General features: G+C 37.8%; 1 protein-coding gene across 3 annotated transcripts in view; it reads right to left on the reverse strand.

The window, feature by feature from the left end:
• Positions 1-1277: 1277 nt before the first annotated feature.
• The window catches only part of GCC2 (GRIP and coiled-coil domain containing 2), a 54346-nt gene continuing 33873 nt past the window's right edge, over positions 1278-21750 (reverse strand). For 2 of the 3 annotated variants that reach the window (XM_072844347.1, XM_072844349.1), the window contains exons 16-23: positions 21209-21346; positions 20188-20309; positions 18648-18824; positions 15201-15418; positions 13615-13809; positions 11886-12025; positions 9890-10091; positions 1278-3509 (exon numbers count right to left, since the gene is read on the reverse strand). In XM_072844347.1, the coding sequence (XP_072700448.1) occupies positions 3439-3509; positions 9890-10091; positions 11886-12025; positions 13615-13809; positions 15201-15418; positions 18648-18824; positions 20188-20309; positions 21209-21346 (1263 nt within the window). In that variant the 3' untranslated portion in view covers positions 1278-3438. The remainder of the gene's footprint in view (positions 3510-9889; positions 10092-11885; positions 12026-13614; positions 13810-15200; positions 15419-18647; positions 18825-20187; positions 20310-21208; positions 21347-21750) is intronic. The other variant, XM_072844348.1, reaches the window with a different exon arrangement.

Below are 21750 nucleotides of genomic sequence, written 5' to 3' on the forward strand. Positions count from 1 at the left end.
GGCCCTGGGCGTGATCCAGGGTCCCAGGATTGAATTCCACATGGGGCTCCCTATGGGGAGCCTACTTCTCCCTCTGCCTGTATCTCTGCCTCTCTCTCTGTGTCTCTCATGAATAAAATCTTTAAAAAATAAAATAAAATCGCTTATTCATTAAGCATATTTACTTAGCACTATGCCATGCACTGAAGGACAAAAGGGGGACAAAAAGAAAAGTGAACCGGTAAACCTCGTTGCAGGTTAAAGAAAAAAGATAGCATTAGAAAGGGGGAACTGATATTGGAGTGCACCTCTGTGCTGTGGTGGTGACGTCCACCTCTCGCAGATAGAGATAGGGGCTCAAATAGTCAAAAGCACAGCCTGAGTCAGTCAGTAGTGAAGTAGACATTCTGTCCAGGTCTGAGTGGAGTTTCTCCTCTCACCACTGCACTGTGTTCAGACACTTTAAAGTCACTCTCAAAGCACAGAAGTTTACTGAGGATGCAGGGACATAGTCTAGAACCCACTGAACCTGTCTCGGGCATTAGAATTAAAGCCCCTCCCCACCCCCACTTGTTACTTCTGCATGTCTGCTTAGCCTCCTGTGCTTTCTAGGTGGGCCTTCCCTGCTCCTTCTGGGCATTCCAGAGCTTCTGTCTTTACATATCACAATCCCAATTACACAGAGACTATAATTCAAGTGGACTTTAATCTACTTGGCTTGGGTTAGGGCTCTGTGTCTGGTTCAGTTGATTGCTTGCTCCTTGGTATGGTGGTGAGGCAAAAGTTGCCAGGATGAGGCAGGGACAGAGAGGATTGCTGTCATCTTCGATTCTAGAGAGGTACCACTATGTGGGTTCTGAGTGAGCCCACCCTGAAGGGAAGCCAGGGTGGTCACCTACATTATTGAAACTGAAATTCTATTTCTTCACCATATTTGATGTTCTATTCACATGCAGCTTTCTATTTTGTCCTTTAAAGTAACAATTTGAAGGCCACAACTTGATTCCACCTCCCTCCCCCATGTAATCACATTTTGAATGCAGGGGGAAAAGTCGTCTTCTGTGTCTGACCTATATGTAGATAACCAAATACTTTTTAACACTCATGGGTAAAACTTAGCTCAAAGTCACTCGCAAAGTTGTATCAGGTTGTTTTCCTTAGTGTGCATTTATTTTGAAATAATAGTTGATTTTCAGATACTAAGTCAATATAGGATAGTCTTAGACCAAGTTGTGACCACTACATTCCAACTTAATCATACAGTAGGAGTTACTTTTTTAAGTGTGTCCTGCTATTCATTAAATACCAAACTGTATCTTTATTGGAAATTACACACTCCTCAATACTATATATTCCAGTGACATCACCAGCTAACAATACAGGGTTTAAAAAGAACACAAAATACCGCATGCCTTTAGTAAGGCTTTGCTTTTCCAGTAAGCAGTTCAGTTACACATCTGCCGAAGTTTGTTTAAAGGAATATAATTCTCAAAGTTTGCTGAAAGTAAATATAATTCTTGATCATATACTGTTTGGAGCATAAGCACAGTTCACTGTATACAAGAGATGCTTTACATCACAAAGGAGGCTGAACTTACGAGGTGCCCAAAGAAAGGCTGCCAGTGGCTCCCGGCTCCAGCTGGAAGGCAGAGGTCAGACATGGAAGCATTATGATCTACACGTCACATACCAAGAGGTCCATCTATGTTCTCTCAAGCACCTGATACCCTGGGTCCCAAGAGTCTAAAGACAGTAGTAAGGAAATGTACAATGGCAATTCACAGACTTTAACTCAAAAACTCCAAAGAGAAAATGCCTAACGGAAAAAAGAGTAGGCATAAAAATATGATATGCAGTTAAACATATTTAATAGAAATATTAAAATAATCATTACATTTCCTCGTGCTGAAACCATGAAAGAATATCACTTTGTAACCAAAGTAATAATTTTTATCATGCAAAAAGGTATTTTTATTATTAACATTCGTAAGTAGAGACGGTACTTCAAAACAAGTTTATACAGACTTCAAAAAGGTCTATCTAGACTTACAGTGAAATTTATTTAGATACTATTACACTGTATGCTGCTGGCATATGCATATTCACAGTTTGTAAAGTAAAAAAACTAAACTTTTAAAGTCAGCTCTGAAATGGATGCATTTTCATTAATACATTCACTAGTTAGGTCTGTTCTAAAACAGGAGGAAAACAGATATAGGAGATATTTTTTTAAAGAACAAACTCAACAATATCAGCAGCAAATTTCAGTTAAACTAAATTGGAAACGAAAGGAATGTTCTGAATAATGAATAACTAAGTACAAAGTTGGTTTACCAGCTGAGATTGAAAATCAGAGTATAAATTGGAAGGCTCAAGGAAACTTTACAGAGTATACTGTGTGGTGATTTTTTAATAAATAAATATTAAAAATAGAATTCTCAGATTTACGATTTAAGAACACAATTTTGATCTTGTCCATAAAATATATTCAGAGGCATCGAAGGCAGGTAACACCTTAAGACCTGTGAAAATGTGACTCTGACCTCTAAGGTGTCTTCCTGAAGTTCCTCGTGATGGAGAGTGTATGGAGCTGCTTGTCTGCTGAATCATGGGAAGCACCACTCTCATGTTAGATACAATGCTGAATGACACAGTCAATGTTCTGATAAGTTTTTATTGTAGGAGATGGGAAAGAATTCTCAAAACAGATTCATGGCTTAAAAGTAGATGAACCCTCTCAAGAGCCTGGAGAGATACCATGAAATCACCCCAAGGTAATGAGCTGGTCCCCTATGTTCATGTTCCATGTCACACCAGCCAACACTAGGGCTTCTAATAACATACTGAGTTTTGAGTTATATATATTTTAGAGAAGAAAAAAATAGTTCATTTTACTAAATAAAATGTTAGTTTCATAATTAACTGCACATATTTGCTTTATAATCCCTTAATAAACATGTCAATTTTATGAATAAAGCATTTTCCTTCATATTCTAATTAACAAATTTTCTTTAACAATTTATAATAATAATCTATCTGCACGTTTGCTCTTGCAATAAATAGTCCTGTAACATTATTTTCAAAACCTAAATTCCAGTTGTACTGTACCAAAATTTACTTCAAAATTCACAGTACTGCCTAGATACAGGCGGGTCCTGAGGCTCCACAGAGGGAAAGAGTGACTTTGTTCTTGGTGTTTTCATCTGGCAGCACGCTTGGGAGGTCACAGAGTTAAAGTGCTGTGGACTGGTATCAACACTTCAGGCTGCTGAAAAAGTACTTCATACTTTTACTTCAAGTGGAGACTTTTAAAATACATCTGACTTACATATGTACAAATACACATAGATGTGAATACATACACACACACTTTTGGACAAAAGAATGACAGCAATATACATGAAACTTTTTTGCCAAATGGATTCTATTTGGTTAATAAATAATGTTTTCCCATCAGTCTTATCGAAGTCCAGACCAACTATGCAGATAGGATGCCCATCCGGAGGAACGAGAAGCATTTTCTTCCTCACCTTTGAGGAGTTAAAAAAAAAAAAAAAAAAAGCATTAATCTTCTCATACCATACTTTGACGTTACAAATCTGTTCTTGAACTTTCTGTATTTTTCTACATTAGATATCCAAAATAAAGTCCCCAGCACAGCTAAGTATTACTGACAATAAGGGGAATTTGTACATTCTTTTAAAACAGATGCTTTTGGGGCAGCCCAGGTGGCTCAGCGGTTTAGCACTGCCTTTGGCCCAGGGCAGAATCCTGAAGACCCGGGATCGAGTCCCACGTCGGGGTCCCTGCGTGGAGCCTGCTTCTCCCTCTGCCTGTGTCTCTGCCTCTCTCTCTGTCTCTAATGAATAAATAAAATCTTAAAAAATAAATAAATAAAATAAAATAAAATAAAATAAAACAGAAGCTTTTACATAACTTAGAATCTAAACTCCATAGATGTGTGGTAAACCGCAAAACTAAACCAAGCCAAAAAACCCCGTTTTTAGTCATTTTGCTATCAGGTATATTGAGGTATAATTTACTTATAGTGCAATTCATCTTCTTTAGGTATAGCATCACCATCCTCAATTTTTGCCTTTTTCTAGAAAGCCATATAAATTGGATCACATCTTGTATCTTTTGAGCGTGCTTTCTTTCACTTTGCAGGATACATCTGAGACTTTTCCGTGTTCCTGTGGGTATCAGTAGTTCATTCCTTCTTACTGCTGAGTATGATTCCACTGTGTGGCTTTACCAGTTTGTTTTATTCATTTACCAGTGAAGGATATCTGCACTGTTTCTAGTTTTTCTAATTTAAAAGAAAGCTGCTATAAACTGTTGGACACTACATCTGAGACTAATGACCTGAGCTGAAGGCAGACACTTCATTGTCTGAGCCACCCAGGTGCCCCAAGATTCACCCTTTTAAATGTATAATTCAGTGGTTAGGTTTATGCAGTTTTTTCTTTGTGTGTGAACACAGGCTTTCATTTCTCTTGGATAAGTATCTCAGAGTGGGACAGTTGTTGTACAGTGAATATGTTTAACTTTATAAAAAATGCCAAACTTTTCTAAGTTGTATCACTTCGTTTTGAGTGTTCCAGTTTCTATCTTTTTTATGATCAATACAAACAAATCCTATCATAAAATTCAGAAAAATTCTGGGCTTCCAAGAAAATTTTAGACAAGGCCTCCTTTACTCTTTTCTTCTATTTGTATACAATATATATAATCTGAAAGTTTTACAACCCTAAAAAAAAGTAAAAATCTCATTACATGTCCTCTCCCTCCTCCTTTCCCTTCCTCAGATATGACCATTAAATTCAATATGCTCCTTTCCAGACACCCTTCTGCATTGTCAAGCATACATACGAATCACAAATGATCTCATGCAGAGAAGCACTTCCAAAATTTTAAACAGAGAACTTCCTATAGTTTACAAACCATTTTCATTTCTTTTTCTGTTCACTGGTTTTATCCATGTATTAGTTATGAACTGCTGTGTAACAAACTACTGCAAGCTTATCAGCTTAAACAGCATACATCATCTCAGTTTCTATAGGCCAGGAGACCAGGCCAGGAGGGCTTAGCCAGATCCTCAGGCCACCCGCAGGTTGCATCCAAGGTGTTGGCCCACAATGGGTCTCATCCGAAGAACTGACTGGAGAAGTATCTGCTTCCAAGTTCACGTGGTATGTGGCAGAATTTAGTGCCTCAAGGGCTCATGGACCCACAGGGTCAGTTCCTTGCCACGTGGCCTTTTTTTCCCCTAAGATTTTACTTATTTATTTCAGAGACAGAGAGCGTGAGCCCCAGAGAGGGAGGAGGGCTGGAGGGAGAGAGCGAAGCAGGTTCTCCACAGAGCAGGGAGCATGATGCAGGGCTGGATCCCAGGGGTCCTGGGATGCTTAATTGACTGACCCACCCAGGCGGCCCCACACTGGCCTCTTTAATAATGTCAGCCTGTGAGTGAGTGGAGAAGGCAGAGTCTGCTGATGAGACAGAAGTCAAAATCTAACCTAATCGTGGAGTGACACCCTGTCACCTGTGCTGTATTCTACTGGTTAGAAACAAGTCACTAGGCCAGCCTAATGGCCACTTAAGGCAAGAAGGTTACATAAAAGTGTGAATGCCCGGAAGGCACTGTTGTGGCAAAAGACTTTTTAGAAGTTAGTCTTCCCACAGTCTGCATGGTGAAGAGCTTCTAGAAAGCCAGGGGAAATGATATTGTTAAGCGATGGAAAACTGGGCACTGACTTTGTGTTCTCCCATCAGAGGAGGCAGTGGCCTTGCTCCCCAGAATGATGAAAGCCAGGTACCTGCATTTCCTAAACAAAATGCACAAATCGCTGTGTGTTCATCTGGAAGGAATGGTGCACTTAGAGAAGTCTTGTGACACAACAAAAATTCAGCCGTATCTCAGATCTGGCAGGACTCAGCCCTGTGCAATGTCCTGGCAGCTGTTCATGTCCTCAGGTAAATAGGGACCACAGACAGGCTGAGATAGTGTGCATTTGTGCTCCTGCCCTGAGTAATTGCTCTTTTCTGATAAGATTCTAAGTTCTTTGCAAACCAAATCAGACACTAAGAGTGAGTATGAGTGTGTTCTCTTCCTGTCAGTCTGGAGATGATCAAAAGCTTGATAGTCTTTGCCTTTGTCCTACTGAAATTGTTGGGCCTTTTTCCTCCCTTTTTTCCCCCTTAATTGAGGTAAAATTGGTATATAACCTTCTATTAGGCTTCAGGTCTTTTTCCTCTTTATTTACTTCTACAGAGTATGAGACACTGGTAATACTGTATAGTAAGTAACAATACACAGCTCTGTAAATTATAACCTTGTTGGGGAGCAAAGAAAGATGGAGAGAACCAACTTTCAGTTCTTACTTGAGCAGCAGAGTTGAGATTCCAATCTTGCAAAGAGAAGCACCACATGCCTGCATTATTTAGGGCGTGAACCCTGCTCACCTCAAATTGTGTCTGAAGAAGACAACATCAGAGACTGTAAATGGTCTTTTGTCTTTAAGGCCTTGGTAGAGAAATGTCCTTTGGTCTGGCTGGTGAGGCCCAGGACCCTTAACCATAGCATGGTGACAAGTTTCCTGTTCATGACATTCCTTCCTGCATCTCAGACCTTTCACTTAGGTTTTCCTTATACATGAAGTACATTACATTGCTGAACATTTCCAAGGGAGGCAAATTCTTAAAGATTCCATTGGAAAAGATCTTGAAAAATACTTAAGGTTGAGTTATTCCTTACAGCACGCTAAAGACAGAACTTCACCAATGCTGCTGAGAAGTCCACTGTGAGCCAATCACTCCTTTAAAGGTGATGAGGCAATGGGTCTTCTTTTATGATTTTTCTCTGGCCTTTTTTGGCAGAAGTTTCACTTTTATATGAAGAGGCAGACTTCCTTTTATTTATCCTACTTGAAATTGTATGGAGATTTTTTTCAAATGCGTGGATAGATGTCCTTCAACTCTGAAAAATTTTCATTCTTTTCAAATACTGTTTCTACCTCACTCTTTCCTCTCCTCTCCTTCTAGAACTTTATTAAATATATGTTAGTTGTCTTCATTCTATCCTCTATTACCCACTCTCTGGGAAGAGTTTTCTTCCATTAATTCCTTTGTTTCTCTATGCTGAATTCTTTTTTTTTTTTTTAATTTTATTTATTTATTCATGAGAGACACAGAGAGAAAGAGGCAGAGACACAGAAGCAGGCTCCCTGTGGGGAGCTTAATGCAGGACTCGATTCCAGGACCCTAGGATCATGACCTTTGGCTCAGACACACAACCACTGAGCCACCCAGGTGCCCCTCTCCATGCTGAATTCTAAGTAATTTCTTCTGACCTATCTTTCAGTTCAGTAATTCTCACTTAAGCCATATCTCTATCTGCTACAAGACCATAACCCTTTTAATTCAACTTTTTTTATAAGTCTTCTTTTGTTTGCTCACATAGATAAAAGAAGTGAGTAACTTTTCAAAGGTACATTAGTTTACGTTTAATAAGGGTGGCGGCGGGGGGGTGGGGAGGGTGTCCTTCCTATACACTTAAAGGACTTAGCAAAAAACCTATCTCAGAGTTCTGGGTTTCTAATGAACTTCTTATATGCCCCCTATGGGATGATCAATGATATCTGTGTTACTAGGACTCTTAGGTTAGTCTCTTTGAGATCTTTTAATTAATATATCCTCAACTTACACGAGCCTCTTGAGTGTTAATAACACCTATATTACATTAAACATGCTGGGTTTTTAGAAAGACTATTAGATATGCTAAATATTTTGAGATCGTATCATTTAAGTATGTTTTAATTAAAAATACACATATCCAGGGATGCCTGGGTGGCTCAGTGGTTAAGAGTCTGCCTTCAGCTCAGGGCGTAATCCTGTAGTCCCAGATTGAGTCCCACACTGGGGCTCCCTGCAGGGAGTCTGTTTCTCCCTCTGCCTGTCTCTGCCTCTCTCTGTGTCTCTCATGAATAAATAAAAAAAATCTTAAAAAAGAAAAATACACATATCCAGGGACACCTTGGTGGCTCAGTGGTTGAGCATCTGCATTCAGCTCAGGTTGTGATCCCGGGATCCTGGGATTGAGTCCCGCACTGGGCTCCCCACAGGGAGCCTGTTTCTCCCTCTGCCTGTATCTCTGCCTCTCTATCTCTCATGAATAAATAAATAAATTCTTTAAAAAAAATACACATATTCCTTCCTAAAGTCCTGGTTAATTTTACAATGAAAAAAATAGTTTTAGCTTTGGCAGAATAAACAAAAAATTAATATATAAAATCAAATATGTAGGGTGCCTGGGTAGTTAAGCATCTACCTTCTGCTCAGGTCATATCTCAGGGTCCTGGGATAGAGCCCTGAGTCAGGTTCTGCATTCAGCAAGGAGTCTGCCTGTCTCTTTCCTCCTGCTCCTCCCCCTGCCAGTGCTCTCTCCCTCTCCCTCTCCCCACCTTCTCTCTCAAATAAACAAAATCTTAAAAAAAAAAAAAAAAAAAAAGCAACACGACGTTAACCAGTCAAAAGTGGGACAACTAAACATTCTGGGCTTACTGATGTGATGTCTCAGAAAGCATAAAACACTACCTATGAGGGATTTTTGTTTCCCATTCTGTCCAACTGCACCTGGATCTAAAAAGACTTCTGATTTCCTATTTATAGGAAACAATGGAACAACTTAAATGCTATCTCTCAAAGGGCCAAATCCAGAACTGTGTTTCTGTGGGACAAATGACCAGTTCCTTCAACTACTGATTGACATATTACAAAAATGAGCATGGAAATTGAAATGCTATAGCTAGCAAAACAAAACAGAGCTTAAGGGACATGAGCCAAATGCAGTGTGTGAGCCCTATTAGGGTGCTGTACAAAGACATCTGCGATAATGGGACACTGAGTGTGAACTGGTGCAGATGGCAGAGGAGTCTAATATACAGTGACGCATTTGCTGGGGAAATCATATGATGTGTGGGATTGGCTTTAGAATCTCTAGCTCTGCTCTTCCCCTGTCAAAAGAAGTCTGAGACCATGAAGACTGTTACAGATGAGTGAGAACTACAAGGGCGGAGACCACATTCTGCCTGTATGCTTGAAAAGGTCAATAATAACATTTTAAACTAACAAAAATGAAACCATGATCCTTAAGATGTAGTCTGAAATCAGGTAACAACCACAGTTGTATGTGAATCATTTTAAAGGAGTTTATGGGGCAGCTCTGGTGGCTCAGCGGTTTAGCGCCTCCTTTGGCCCAGGGCATGATCCTGGAGACCCGGGATCGAGTCCCACATCGGGCTCCCTGCATGGAGCCTGCTTCTTCCTCTGCCTGTGTCTCTGCCTCTCTCTCTGTGTCTCTCATGAATAAATAAATAAAATCCTAAAAAAAAATAAAGGAGTTTATGAAATCACAGTATTAAATCTATTTGCCACAAAAATCTAAGCTCCAAACAGGAGAGCTTTAAAGCTGCGTCTGCCTTGCGAAATGGGATTGTTGGGTATGATATAGACCAACGGTTGGGCAGAAGGGGTGAAGGCGAAGGTAGGGAAGGAGGAGAGTAAGCCAATACACCTTAAACAATTATGATATAAAATAAAAACCACATTCTTTGATACAATTCAATGCTAGAATTAAAAGCCTAATTTTCAAAGATCTAACTACAGTATTGTATTTTGATTCATCTTAAAATTTATTATGTACTATAATTGCCCTAAAGTGTTAAAATGTTAGCTTTTCAAATCTAGTTTCAGGTTACATGTATGACAGAACTCACCCAAATGAACAAAATTTAAATGTTTTAAGTCACAATGTCACGCAAAAGAATGTAAGCACACAAAGTCTCAACCACAAGGCCAACACTTAATGTAAGCTATGAAACAGGAGTTCCAATAATTTCCTTTCACCTACCTTGAGCAATTGCAGCCAGTTTTCCCTTTTCCTCAGGACTGAGCTGCAACATTGTATCTATAACAGGAAGGAGTCTCTCTTTCTCACTACCTGGCTTCAAGAAAATGAACTGTAGCAAGACATTCTTCAAGTATTCCAGGTTTGCTACAGACTTTTCTCGTTCCTGATTTCTTTCCAGTCTCCTTATTTCATTTTTGAGGAGCTAATGTTGGAGAAATGAGTTGAAAATGAGTTTTAGGACCTTCAGGTTAATCATCGCAGACTGAACACATGTACTCTTCCTTCTCTTCCCCTTGAAAAGGTGACTAGAAAGTCCCCATTGACTAGACTTGGACAGTCACTGATTAGACTCTAGTCAATGATTAGAAAGGAGAGATTAGGAGAGAAGAAAAAAATAGATGAGAAATAAAGAAATTCCTACAAGATGGGAAGCAGATAAAGTGGAAGAGACTCAGCCCAGTGGCTCACAAGTACTACTGACAAGATGACAGAATAGGTCCCGCAGAAACACCAATAAGCTCCTGCCTCAAAGTACAGAGAAGCACGGGAACTAGGATTGAAAACATGACTGGCGTCAAGTCTACAGAGGTTGGTACCATGATGCTCCCTTCACCTCCTGTTCTCTACAGAAAGTAAACCAGTGGGCTCAGGGCTGTGGGCTAAGTAACACAGTGTAAAGGGGGCAAGCACAGCTTGAAATCAGGACCAAAGTAAACACCTACATCCACCACAAACCCCTTCCCTGCTGCCCTGCTTATAGGCGGCAGGTAGTTATGGCATCCACTGGGAAGTCATGTTTACAGGATGAACAGTATATTTCACCAAAACAAAAGCCATGACAGAGTGAAAGTTCAGGAATGTAAGAAAACCTAACACTACCAGAGAAATGGGGCAACATATGATATGCAAAAGATGGTAGAATGCTAAAGTGTTTGAGGAAGATTTCTGGGTTGAAACAAACAAAAATAGTTGTATTTCATCATTTAGGTTAGTTCAGAAAAGTTAACCAACTCTGTCCTAAAACCTATAGTCATTTTAAAAAGTGACAACCAGGTCTAAGAAACCATTCAAGAATGTAATTTTGTGGAAATATAACATTTGAATAGTCACTTAATTCACTGGGCTAGTTAACAGCTTGTTAGATGGGACAATGTTAGGAAAATGTCATTTTATACACATGCATATTAAAATATTTAGAGGGGAATGTCATAATATATACAATTTACTATGAATAACTGAGTAACTCAGCATTAAAAAATTAATTTATTAACAAGGAGAACTGAGGCCCTGCACAGAGGGAGGATAGTCTATTTGGAGAAGCATTTAGAGGGCAGAGAAGCATGTGCTTTCCAGACAGACATGAGCTGGAACGTTGCTCTACCATTTATCAGCTTCAATCATTCTCTTACCAGGGATTTTGACGGTTAAATACAATGATACATGTAAAGCCCAGTACCTGGTTCACGAGAACTGAATAGGTAGTAGGACTATATTTGGAGAAATGATTTAGCTGTGAGCCAGGGCAGATTGTTTAACTCTCAACTGCTCCACAATTTGCCTGTTGCCTTGTTCCTACTGTCACCTTTAAATAGGAAGGCTTCCTGTGCTACTTTACTATCTCCACTCACAATCTGTGATAAAAAGTTTAATGCTATAAACATCAGCTGAACGATCTAATGAGAAGCGTCCATGGTTTATCTTTAGAATTTAAGGGCCCAGACCCATTTAATTTTTCCATAATCATATGTGGAACAATGACTTATGAACCTATTCTAATCCATTTCTAAATCTATTTTATTTTAGTTTCTTAGGAAAAAAACAGGAATTTAATTAGTTTTTATGCAACATATATCAAAGCAATTAATATTTCTCAGTTTCAGAAATGTAGTATCATAAAGAATCAAGATGTGATGGATGTATTTCATCTGGAGAGTAGAGGTCAAGAAAACTGACCTGTTGCAGAGAATATTTTCTGGGTGGTAGTATTTGAACTTACCTTAATTTGCTCCATAAGGATTGCATTAGTTGCTTCTGTTTCCCGAAGCAGGCCGTTTAAGTGATCAGCACTTTTTGTGGTGGAACTGAGCTTTTGAACCAATTCTTCTTTGGTAAGTTCAGCATGCCATAGAGGAGGCTCTGCAAGATGTTGTTCAAATACTTAATTTTCAAAATTAGAGATTATAGATGAAGATTCTAAGTAAGAAATATATCTAAGCATAGATATTTTACTCTGCAATGTAACTCAGGTCCACTCTCTGCCATTCTTCTACTCAACATATCTCAATCAAAAGGTTGTCGAACATAACACAAATAGGGCAGAATCTCTGCTGTAAAGCATGTAATCTAATAGAATTCAAGCTCTATAAGCCCCAATTCTAGAATTTGTTTGTTCTGTTTCTAGATTGTTCCTATCAGTTTTCCTACTCACACTCCTCTATGTCCTAAGAGTTTATGTCATTTACTTATAAACAAGGGGAGTAATAACATTTGCCAATCATTTATATTACGGATGCTCGTAAGAATTTTGTATGAGGGATGCCTGGGTGGCTCAGATGTTGAGTGTCTGCTTTTGGCTCAGGGCGTGATCCTGGAGTCCCAGATCGAGTCCCACATTGGACTCCCCACATGGAACCTGCTTCTCCCTCTGCCTGTGTCTCTGCCTCTCTCTCTGTGTCTCATGAATAAATAAAATCTTAAAAAAAAAAAGATTTTTGTATGAGGTGGGTAAGGATTATTATTCAAATTCTGTAGACGAGAGAAAAGGCTCAGAGTTGACAAATAATTTTGGCAAAAATCACAAAGCCAGATGTGATTCTGGAGCCCACTCATGGTGCCTCCATGGCGTCAGTACTAACCCTGTCTGGCAGGATTGCAGTTTCCACCCACACCACGATTAGTGACCACAGCCACAAAAAGTCCTTACTCTAGATCCTGAAACTTCAGGAAGAGGGCAGAGACCCCCTGAATTATGAACATTCATGGCAGGTAAGACTAACATATACTGAAGCTTTACTATATTTAATAAATTCAGCGCTAACACTTCACCCAGAGGAGTAAATGAAAGGTGTCAGCTTCTTAGAAGGGTGAGAGAATAGTTCATCCTACTTTTTGATACCACTAGGACTCCAGTCATCCATTTCTGGCTCAAGCTTGGCACAGAACCAGCTCTTTTCTTTTTTTTTTTCTTTCTTTTCTTTTTTCTCTTTTCTTTTCTTTCTTTCTTTTTTTTTTTCTTTCTTTCTTTCTTCTTTCTTTCTTTCTTCTCTTTCTTTTCCTTCCTTCCTTTCTTCTTTCTTTCTCTTTTCTTTCTTTCTTTCTTTCTTTCTTTTCTATCTATCTATTTATCAATCTATCATCCATCTATCTAATTAATTAATTAAAAAGATTTATTTATTTGACAGGGAGAATGTGAGGGAGCAAAGCAGTAGGAATGGTAGGTAAAGAGAGAGGGAGAAGCAGGCTCCCCGCAGAGCAGGGAGCCCAATGCAGGGCTCAATCTCAGGATCCTGATTTCATGACTTGAGCCAAAGGCAGAGATCAACCAGCTGAGCCACAGAACACCCTGCATTTTATTTTTAAAAATCCAACTGTTTCATTCTGTAGGAGAATTTTCCATGTAGGGTGGAACGCTGAAGAAATTTTCTTAGAGTAGCTCAAAGAAAGCATATATAACTTAGAGTTAGGATTTATTAGACAAGAAACAGAGCTAAGTAGGAAAAACATACCCAGTTTAGTTTCAGGAGAATTAAGCAGCTGTTCTAAAGACTGTGTGTGAGTGCCAGAGGAAGATACAGATTCCGTGTCAGTTGTCTCCATTCCTTCTCCCTCCTCCCGGGTTACAGCATACATGTCCAGAAGAGGCAGATCTGTGCTTCTCCTTTCTCGAAGGTTCTTTAAAGGCTGGTGAGAAGCAGCTGGGCCTATTAATTGTTTTTTTAAAGGAAGTGTGAAATTGTTCAAAATCATGGACTCTCTGTATTCAGAGATACACAATGAAATTTAAGTCATCAAAGAGTAATCAAATGGTAATGACAGGGAATCTAAATAACTAGAAGACAAAATAAATGGGATGCATAAAGAATTTTTAAGTCTACCCTAAAAATTTAGTTATTAACTTTTAACCGTTTATGTCATTTCAACAAAAGCTATAAATTATTTGCTACCATCTATATACTATAATAGAAGAGGGCTATACTGTTGCAAAATACTAGCAGAAATTCTAATACTAGACTCTATTTTTGAAGATTATGTATTGCAGAGAGCTGTGTCCTTTCTGACACAATATGCATGCTGAACTCTGCTGAGCACATGTTCTTGTTCATCTCTACCTTATACCTTCACCTCTGCTGGTTCCTACCATTGCCCCCTCACATCTTCGGTGTTCAGCCAAGAAAAGCTTAGAACCCAGGGCAGGGAACTAATCTATTATACTCCCCCAGCCAGGCTTTCCTGCTTGCTGATAGTGAACACTTGCATGGAACTCCAAGATTTTTAAGGCATATTGCTTTATTAATCCTGAGAAACCTGAAGGTCAGAAATTAAATGACTTTGCCCAAGACGTCATAGCAGGGGTAGGGACCAGAATTCTAACCGATATCTTTTAACTCCCAATTTCATTATTTTCCATTCCATGATGTTGTCTCCTCATTTCTCTCAGACCTTAGCCTCCAGCTGCCTATGTTGAAGCACTTGCCAAGATTTCTGATATTGGGCCAATTGCTTATTCCACTGCTGATTCCTAGATCACAATCTTTGGTGTGACAATGTTTCTTCCTTTGATGACTTTTGGCATAGGCTGAATTTCTTACAGCTGGCTTTGGACCATGATGAATGACCCATCACTGCCAATGTCCTGGTGACATTTTTCAAGCTAAGTGGTATTAAGCATAAAGTTGATACTTAATGCTAAAATGTAGTAATAAGTAGCCTCATCTTGTCTGGCATATTCCCATCTCTTTCAGGGAGCAGAATAGAAGAGATAGGTGCAGCTGAACTAAATCTCCAACTAAGAAATATTAAAGGTAAGAAGCTGTATTAACCAATCAATCCTAAAATTCAGTGGGACTTGGGGTGTTTCTAAGCTTCTCACTCTAATATTCCTAAGTACAAAATAGATATGTATAATCAAAAAGGGTTCAAATGGTTCAAATATCTTTTCAGCAAGCAAATCCAAAATTCATTAATCACAAAATTGGCACTGATTGTCACCTAGTAAATTTTCTTTTTTCTTATGAATTTGTGAAGAATATATTTAAGTGATATAACTATGCAAGAACACAAACGACTGAGGTTCTCATACACATACACATACTTCTTGTGGCTGGTTCACTCTTAAGCTGGAAAAGCTGAGCTTCCACCTTGGAGAGCTGCTGCTGTAAGGTTTCCATTGTCTTTCTGTGCTCTTCCTGCAAATGGCGTACTTGATCGCGGAAGCGGCTGTGAAGGACCTCGTTCTGGGACGTCAGTTGGCTCACAGTCTGTGCATGTTCAGACTTCAGCGTCATATTCTCTGATTGTATTGAACACAACCTGAAGGATGAGAGGAACTTATTTCATAGGAAATCTTTCAATCTGACATGCTGACTCAGCTTTTCTCAGCTGGGTTCTACTTGATAATTAGCCTTGAGACATCTACTAAATGTGTGAATTAACTGCTAAGCATACAAAATGGTACAAGTTGTGTTAACCATCTGGGGATTGGCTGTCATCTAGTTCAAATCATCTCTGTGTTCTGTAGTTCCAATCAGGAGCCTTGGTTGAGTAACTGCTACAATGGTTCAGATGAGAAATTCCTTCATTACTTATCAAAAAATAGGGCTGAATTTAGAGCAATGTATAATTATACTTTAAATTAGTCCCCTTTTCAGGTTATCTTATGTGGGAACTCATATAAACACAGGATTACTGTATTTTTTCTTTATTACCTTGAAAACAGGAAAAAAAATTACTTTCTTTTGATTCATAAATAAAGCCTTAAGGAAACCCTTAAAGAAAGTTTTCTGAATAACTTTTGAGCCAAATAACATAAAACTCTGAAACACAAAGGCTTGGTTTACCCCAGCTGTTTTCGAATCTCACGGTGCACCAGAATCATTGGATCCCTTGTTTTTTTTTTTTTTTTTTTTAATTTTTTATTTATTTATGATAGTCACACAGAGAGAGAGAGAGAGAGAGAGAGAGGCAGAGACATAGGCAGAGGGAGAAGCAGGCTCCATGCACCGGGAGCCCGACGTGGGATTCGATCCCGGGTCTCCAGGATCGCGCCCTGGGCCAAAGGCAGGCGCCAAACCACTGCGCCACCCAAGGATCCCCCATTGGATACCTCGTTAAAAATACAGACGTTAAAAAAAAAAAACCAGACATTTAGTTTTCATCCCAGAGCCACTGAATCAGAATGTCCTAGAAATCACCTACTTTTAGCAGTTCTCTATGCGATTTTTAGCCTGGTGTTAGCCAATGCAACTATAATTTGGGAACCACTATTATTAATGGTTCAATTGTAGTCTTGATGTTTTATGTTTGGCTTTGGTAAAAAAAAAAAAAAAAAAAAAAAAAAAGTTTTCTTTTTAAGCCAGGGAGCCACAGTACAAGTACTCTCATAAAAATTCAAACAATATGGAACCAATTATAGAAAAAATTGAGAGCCCTCTTATTCACTCCCACCCCCTGTAGTGTAAAAATCCCAGCTCTAGGAACAGACATTGTTAGTGGTTTAGCAAGTAACATTCCAAGATCTTTTTTCGTATGTACAGATATGAACACCATATAATTTTTTATTTTTATTTTTTTTCCATATAAGGTTTTAAAACAAGATTTAGTGGCTAAAGGGTGATATATAATAAAAACACCGTATGTTTCAGAAAAGGTTTCTTAAGTGCCAAGTTCATATTGATCAATGAATTCAGAAAATGCTAGTGTATATGTTATCCCTCAAATCTGCATTTTTCTGTGAGCATTTTTTCTCTCTCTCTTTTTTAAGATTTTATTTATCCATGAGAGACACAGAGACACAGGCAGAGGGAGAAGCAGGATCCCTGCAGGGAGCCCGACCTGGAACTTGATCCCGGGACCCTAGGCTCATGCCCTGGGCTGAAGGCAGATGCTTAACTGCTGAACCACCCAGGTGTCCCTTGAGCATTTTGTTCAAACACTACTATGAAAATAAAGGAAGAACCATCAGCAGTCACAACAGCAATTTTCTAAGGAAGATAATGGCTACATTATAGAGATAGGGGAAGGTTGGTAGTTTGTAGGGGTCTCAGTGACACATTTGACTTTATCTACTTAAGAGCTAGAAGCTTGACCCCCAACCTGGACCTGGAATGACTATGCTGATGGAAGTTTACTACCTGTCTCAGCTGTTACTGGGGTGTTTATATAGCTGGATCCTCTGGACAATGTAGGTATTAGCTGGTCAGCTTAATTATTCCTCTTGAGCCATTTTTACAATCTCATACAGAGAAAGTATGAATATTAAGATGTTTTAAAAAGAAAAGAATTTCTAAAGATAAGGCTATTCATATTGGGGCATAGACAGTAGCAGCATTATTCTTAATACTTCTGAAAAAGAGGGATAAGACTTCTAAAGATATCTCAAAATACTATTAAGTTTCTAGCACTTAGAGGAACGACTGGCACATAGTAGGTGCCAAAAAAATAGTTACTGAACTATAGAGGCAACACTTGCACTTTATTCATGTTAGCAATATAATTTGCAGTAACTTTTCTAGAATAAAGAATAAATGTGGGAAATTTCTGATGTAAATAGCAAGCATCACTGTATTTCAGCTAATCTTCCAATGAAACCTGGGGATAGGTAGCTAGAAAATTGGTAGATCTTCCCTGAAACTTCTGATTCACATGATTAACATATATAAATTATGTTATTAAAAGATTAGAAAGTCAAAATGAAGCTTTCAAGATTACCATAGATTAGGTATGTATTAAAAGCATACCTGAGATATGTAAAATATTCCAACACCCTTGATGCTCAATGAAGAGCTCTTTTCCTCAGTTTAAGGTACAACAGCTATTACCACTCAATTTCTTTATTACAGGAATTCAAAGTTCCTTGTTCACAATAATCTACTCCTCCTGCCAACACCACTGAGGTCTATTTAGAGTACTGATTAACAAAGGGTAATAATATGACAAGTTGAAGACAGTTGCAAAGGTAAGCTCCATATTCTTGTTCAGTTAGCAGCTGTCTGAATGCTTTCCTCTAGAGAAAAAGAAAAATGCTTGTAATTTGACACCTGAGTTGAAAAGTGGATTTTTTAAAGAAACATTCTGGCCATGAAGGCCAAAGGAAAAACAGATTGCTGGATGAACAGATAAAATTAACTGTTCTTAAAAAAGTGAAGGTTAAAACCAATCAAAAGGGGCTTTAACATAGAAAAACAAAGTTACCAAGCCTCTAAAAATATCTATTTCTTCTTTCTTTTTAAAAGATTTTATTTATATATTTTTGAGAATAAGAGAGAGAGAGAGAGAGAGAGCGCGAGAGAGAGCACATGCACAAGCAGGAGGTGGGCAGAAATAGAGGCAGAGTCTAGAGAATCCCAGAGGCTCAATCTCATGACCTGAGCCGAAATCAAGAGTTGGATGCTTAACTGACTGAGGCACCCAGGTACCCCTAGAAATATCTATTCCTTATTTTCAATTTGTATTTATCCCAAGGAGCAACTCATTAGGAGTTCCAACCAAGAAAAACTTTGCTGCTCAGCACAAACACAGTTAGTACTGCTTGCAACCTTACTTTTCCCGGAGTTCTGCCTCTTTGGACACAGTTTCCTGCAGCATCTTGTTATGCCTTTCTAGCAGAGTATCATGTTCAGACTGTAATGTCTGAAGTTCAGATACACTGATCTGTAAGTTATTTTGGGTGTCCTGTAATTTGATTTTCAGTTGATCAATCAGCATTTCCAGGTGTTCTCTAAAAGAGAAACAGTTTTACAAAAAGTTTTAAAAGAGGTAAACCTGATTTCGTAGTTTCAAATACATTTTATTTTAATCATTTCATCTTTTAATGTCATACACTTGCCATTATTATAGACAATTCTAATGGAAATCTAGTAATTGGAAGAATTCAGAGACCAGGGATAAGTATAATACAGAAGACCTTACTCAGATTTTATATCTTAGCCACTGCAGATTTTCAAAAAAATCTCTGAACTTGTAAATTTCATACTCAAACGGAGAAGAGACTATTAAGTGCATCAAAACAGCCTATTTTGTTATAGTGTTATGCTTTTAGTTAATGTAAAAAAAATCACAGTTCTAAGCTAACCATTATGAGAATGGTATGAACAACAGAATGTCTCAACTGATTCAATAGTTTCTTTTTTTAGAAAAAAATATACATATAAGAAAATAGAAGGAATGCAAAACATTTACATTAAAATAATTTCAATCCAAAATTCCAGCATGATAAAAAAGGCTCTTGTCAATACTGACATTGTCATATTAAAGGCTTCAATATTCAATTTCTGCTTTGAAATTTGAAGGTGAGCTAACAGACAAATTATCTCATTTTTCAGTCTACACTTCCCATATTTAACAGATACTTAAATAAAAAGTAACACAAAAAAAAAAAAACAAAAAACAAAAAAAAAAAAGTAACACAAGTATAAACATACAAACATTGCAGGATATTTAGTCCTACTTAGAACAGTAAGAGGTAGATGTAAAATTACTTTGAATACCGAACCTAAAACAAAACACACAGGCTATAGAATGCCCCATTTCATATTCCTAGTATATTTTTGAATAATTTACAAAAATGATCTGTATGCTAGTTTTAAAGATGCACTAAATAATATACTACTGAAACAAATAATTGATATGATAAATTTAAGAAGAAACATTTAATTCTAGGCTAGAATTTAGTATTGAATTTAAAACTTTTTGAAAGACAAAATGTTTTAAAGCAATTCTATTTAGCCTAATTAATGGTGGGTATAACAAGGAAGCATTTTTATTCTATTTCTAAATTTTCAAAATTGGAAAAACTAATCATAATGTAACTTTAATGTTTGTATTTCTACTCTGACCAGTTCCTGCTACAACAAGATGACACTACTTAGCCTATCTCCTGGTTTTACTGCTTAAATCACACAGTCTTATGAGTTTGTAACCTTCATAGTGATGCTTCCCTGTTGCTACCTGGAGATAGAGTGAAGTCAAAAAACTCTGCTCTCATTACACGTAAAATTCCACAAATTGAATCAAAGCAGAATTTACAACCTACTTGATGGAAAGGGGGAAACCCTGCATGTTCATTTTAATTTATACTTTACCTTTCTTGTTTAGCTCCCTCGGTTTCAGTCTGAGACACAGATTTATTTTTCTGTTGTTTCAGAACATTGTGAACTCGGACTTTGTAGCTCTCAAATTCAGAGGTTATAGCAGCTTGTTCTGCCTATGACATTCAAAAGAGAGAGAATAATTTTTCTACTGCATTTTCTATTGTAACATAATCCTATTTCCTTTTAATGACTTAAGATGAAACATGTTTTAGAAAATGAGTAAAATAACTGACACCCTTTAGCCCCTTGATAAACTTCCCCTAAAAAATGTGCTAGTTAGGCCTTACATCTTTTTAAAAGCCTTTAAAGATAGAATTTTGGTTGACAAGAGATGCTTCTACCATGTTTTCCTCCCTGGTGGATTCAATGAGTACCCATAAATTCTGTAAAGGCATATTTGCCTTTGGAATCTTAAAAGATTTTCACTTATAAGATTTCCTCTTTTCATAAATATAAGAAAAACAAATTCAAAGAAATTAAGCCTCTTAAACTTCAGATTTCTAAAGAGAGTGGGAAAAGTGGAATTCTAGATCTTCCACTTTCCTAATGTGATCTTCTGTGACCCTTCCGCCAAACTGGCTCATTATCAGAGCTGCACCTCTCACAAAGCTACCATATTAGGTCTGCTTTGCATGCTGAAGAAAGTAGACCCTCACAGCCATTCTATCAGAATATTATTTTATAATCATTTGGCCCTCAGAAAGAACTGTACACTTTTTAAATTATAAAATTAAGAGAAAATAACTCTTACACAGAAATTGCAAAACAAGGTGAAAATGGAAACAATGTGTACCCCCATGTCTTCCATTTTAACAACAACAACCAAAAAAGGTTATGCAAGTGACAGGATTAGGATGGGGTTAGAGTTAGGGACAGATGAGCTACACTAAGAATTCATCTAATAAGTGATCTTTTAAACTAAAGCAAATCCTAAAAGGTGAGATCACACCCCTCATGTGAACTGCTTAGGTGATGGTAACACCTGTTCACTGCTTCTGTGTGAAGCATGTACCTTGGCAGCATGGCACTCTTCTTGAAGTGCTGTCACTTTTTGCTGGTAAGCGCTCAGTGTGCGCTGGTGCTGGTCTGCCGAGGTCTTCAGGTGTTCATGAACTTTGTGCTTCTCAGAGGTTATTTCAGCTAGCTGAATCTGGGGCAAAACCTTTCAGTTAAGCTCTAGTAAATTGGATCTTCATGGTTAAACAGATTTTCTTTAAAAATAAACTTGAGTTTGTATCATTTCTATATATATATAAGAGATAATTAGATAGAATTAAAACTATTATTGAAAGAATAGAGACAATATAATAGAATATTTTCCCAATAAATTATTTCAGTTTTCCTTAAATCAAAATTAGTCATAAGTGATAATAAAAAAAATCCAGACTACTTGTTATAGTTCAATGTCTAATTGAATATATTAAGACATTATATATAAATTGGATATTAAAAAATATAAATAATGTAAATATACATGTAACATGTATACGACATTAAGTATATAGAACCATTTTTATTCTTGTGACTGCACTATCATTTTGAAAGCTCTGATGC

This window comes from Canis lupus, chromosome 11 (assembly GCF_048164855.1).
Source record: "Canis lupus baileyi chromosome 11, mCanLup2.hap1, whole genome shotgun sequence".
NCBI classification, from domain to species: domain Eukaryota; kingdom Metazoa; phylum Chordata; class Mammalia; order Carnivora; family Canidae; genus Canis; species Canis lupus.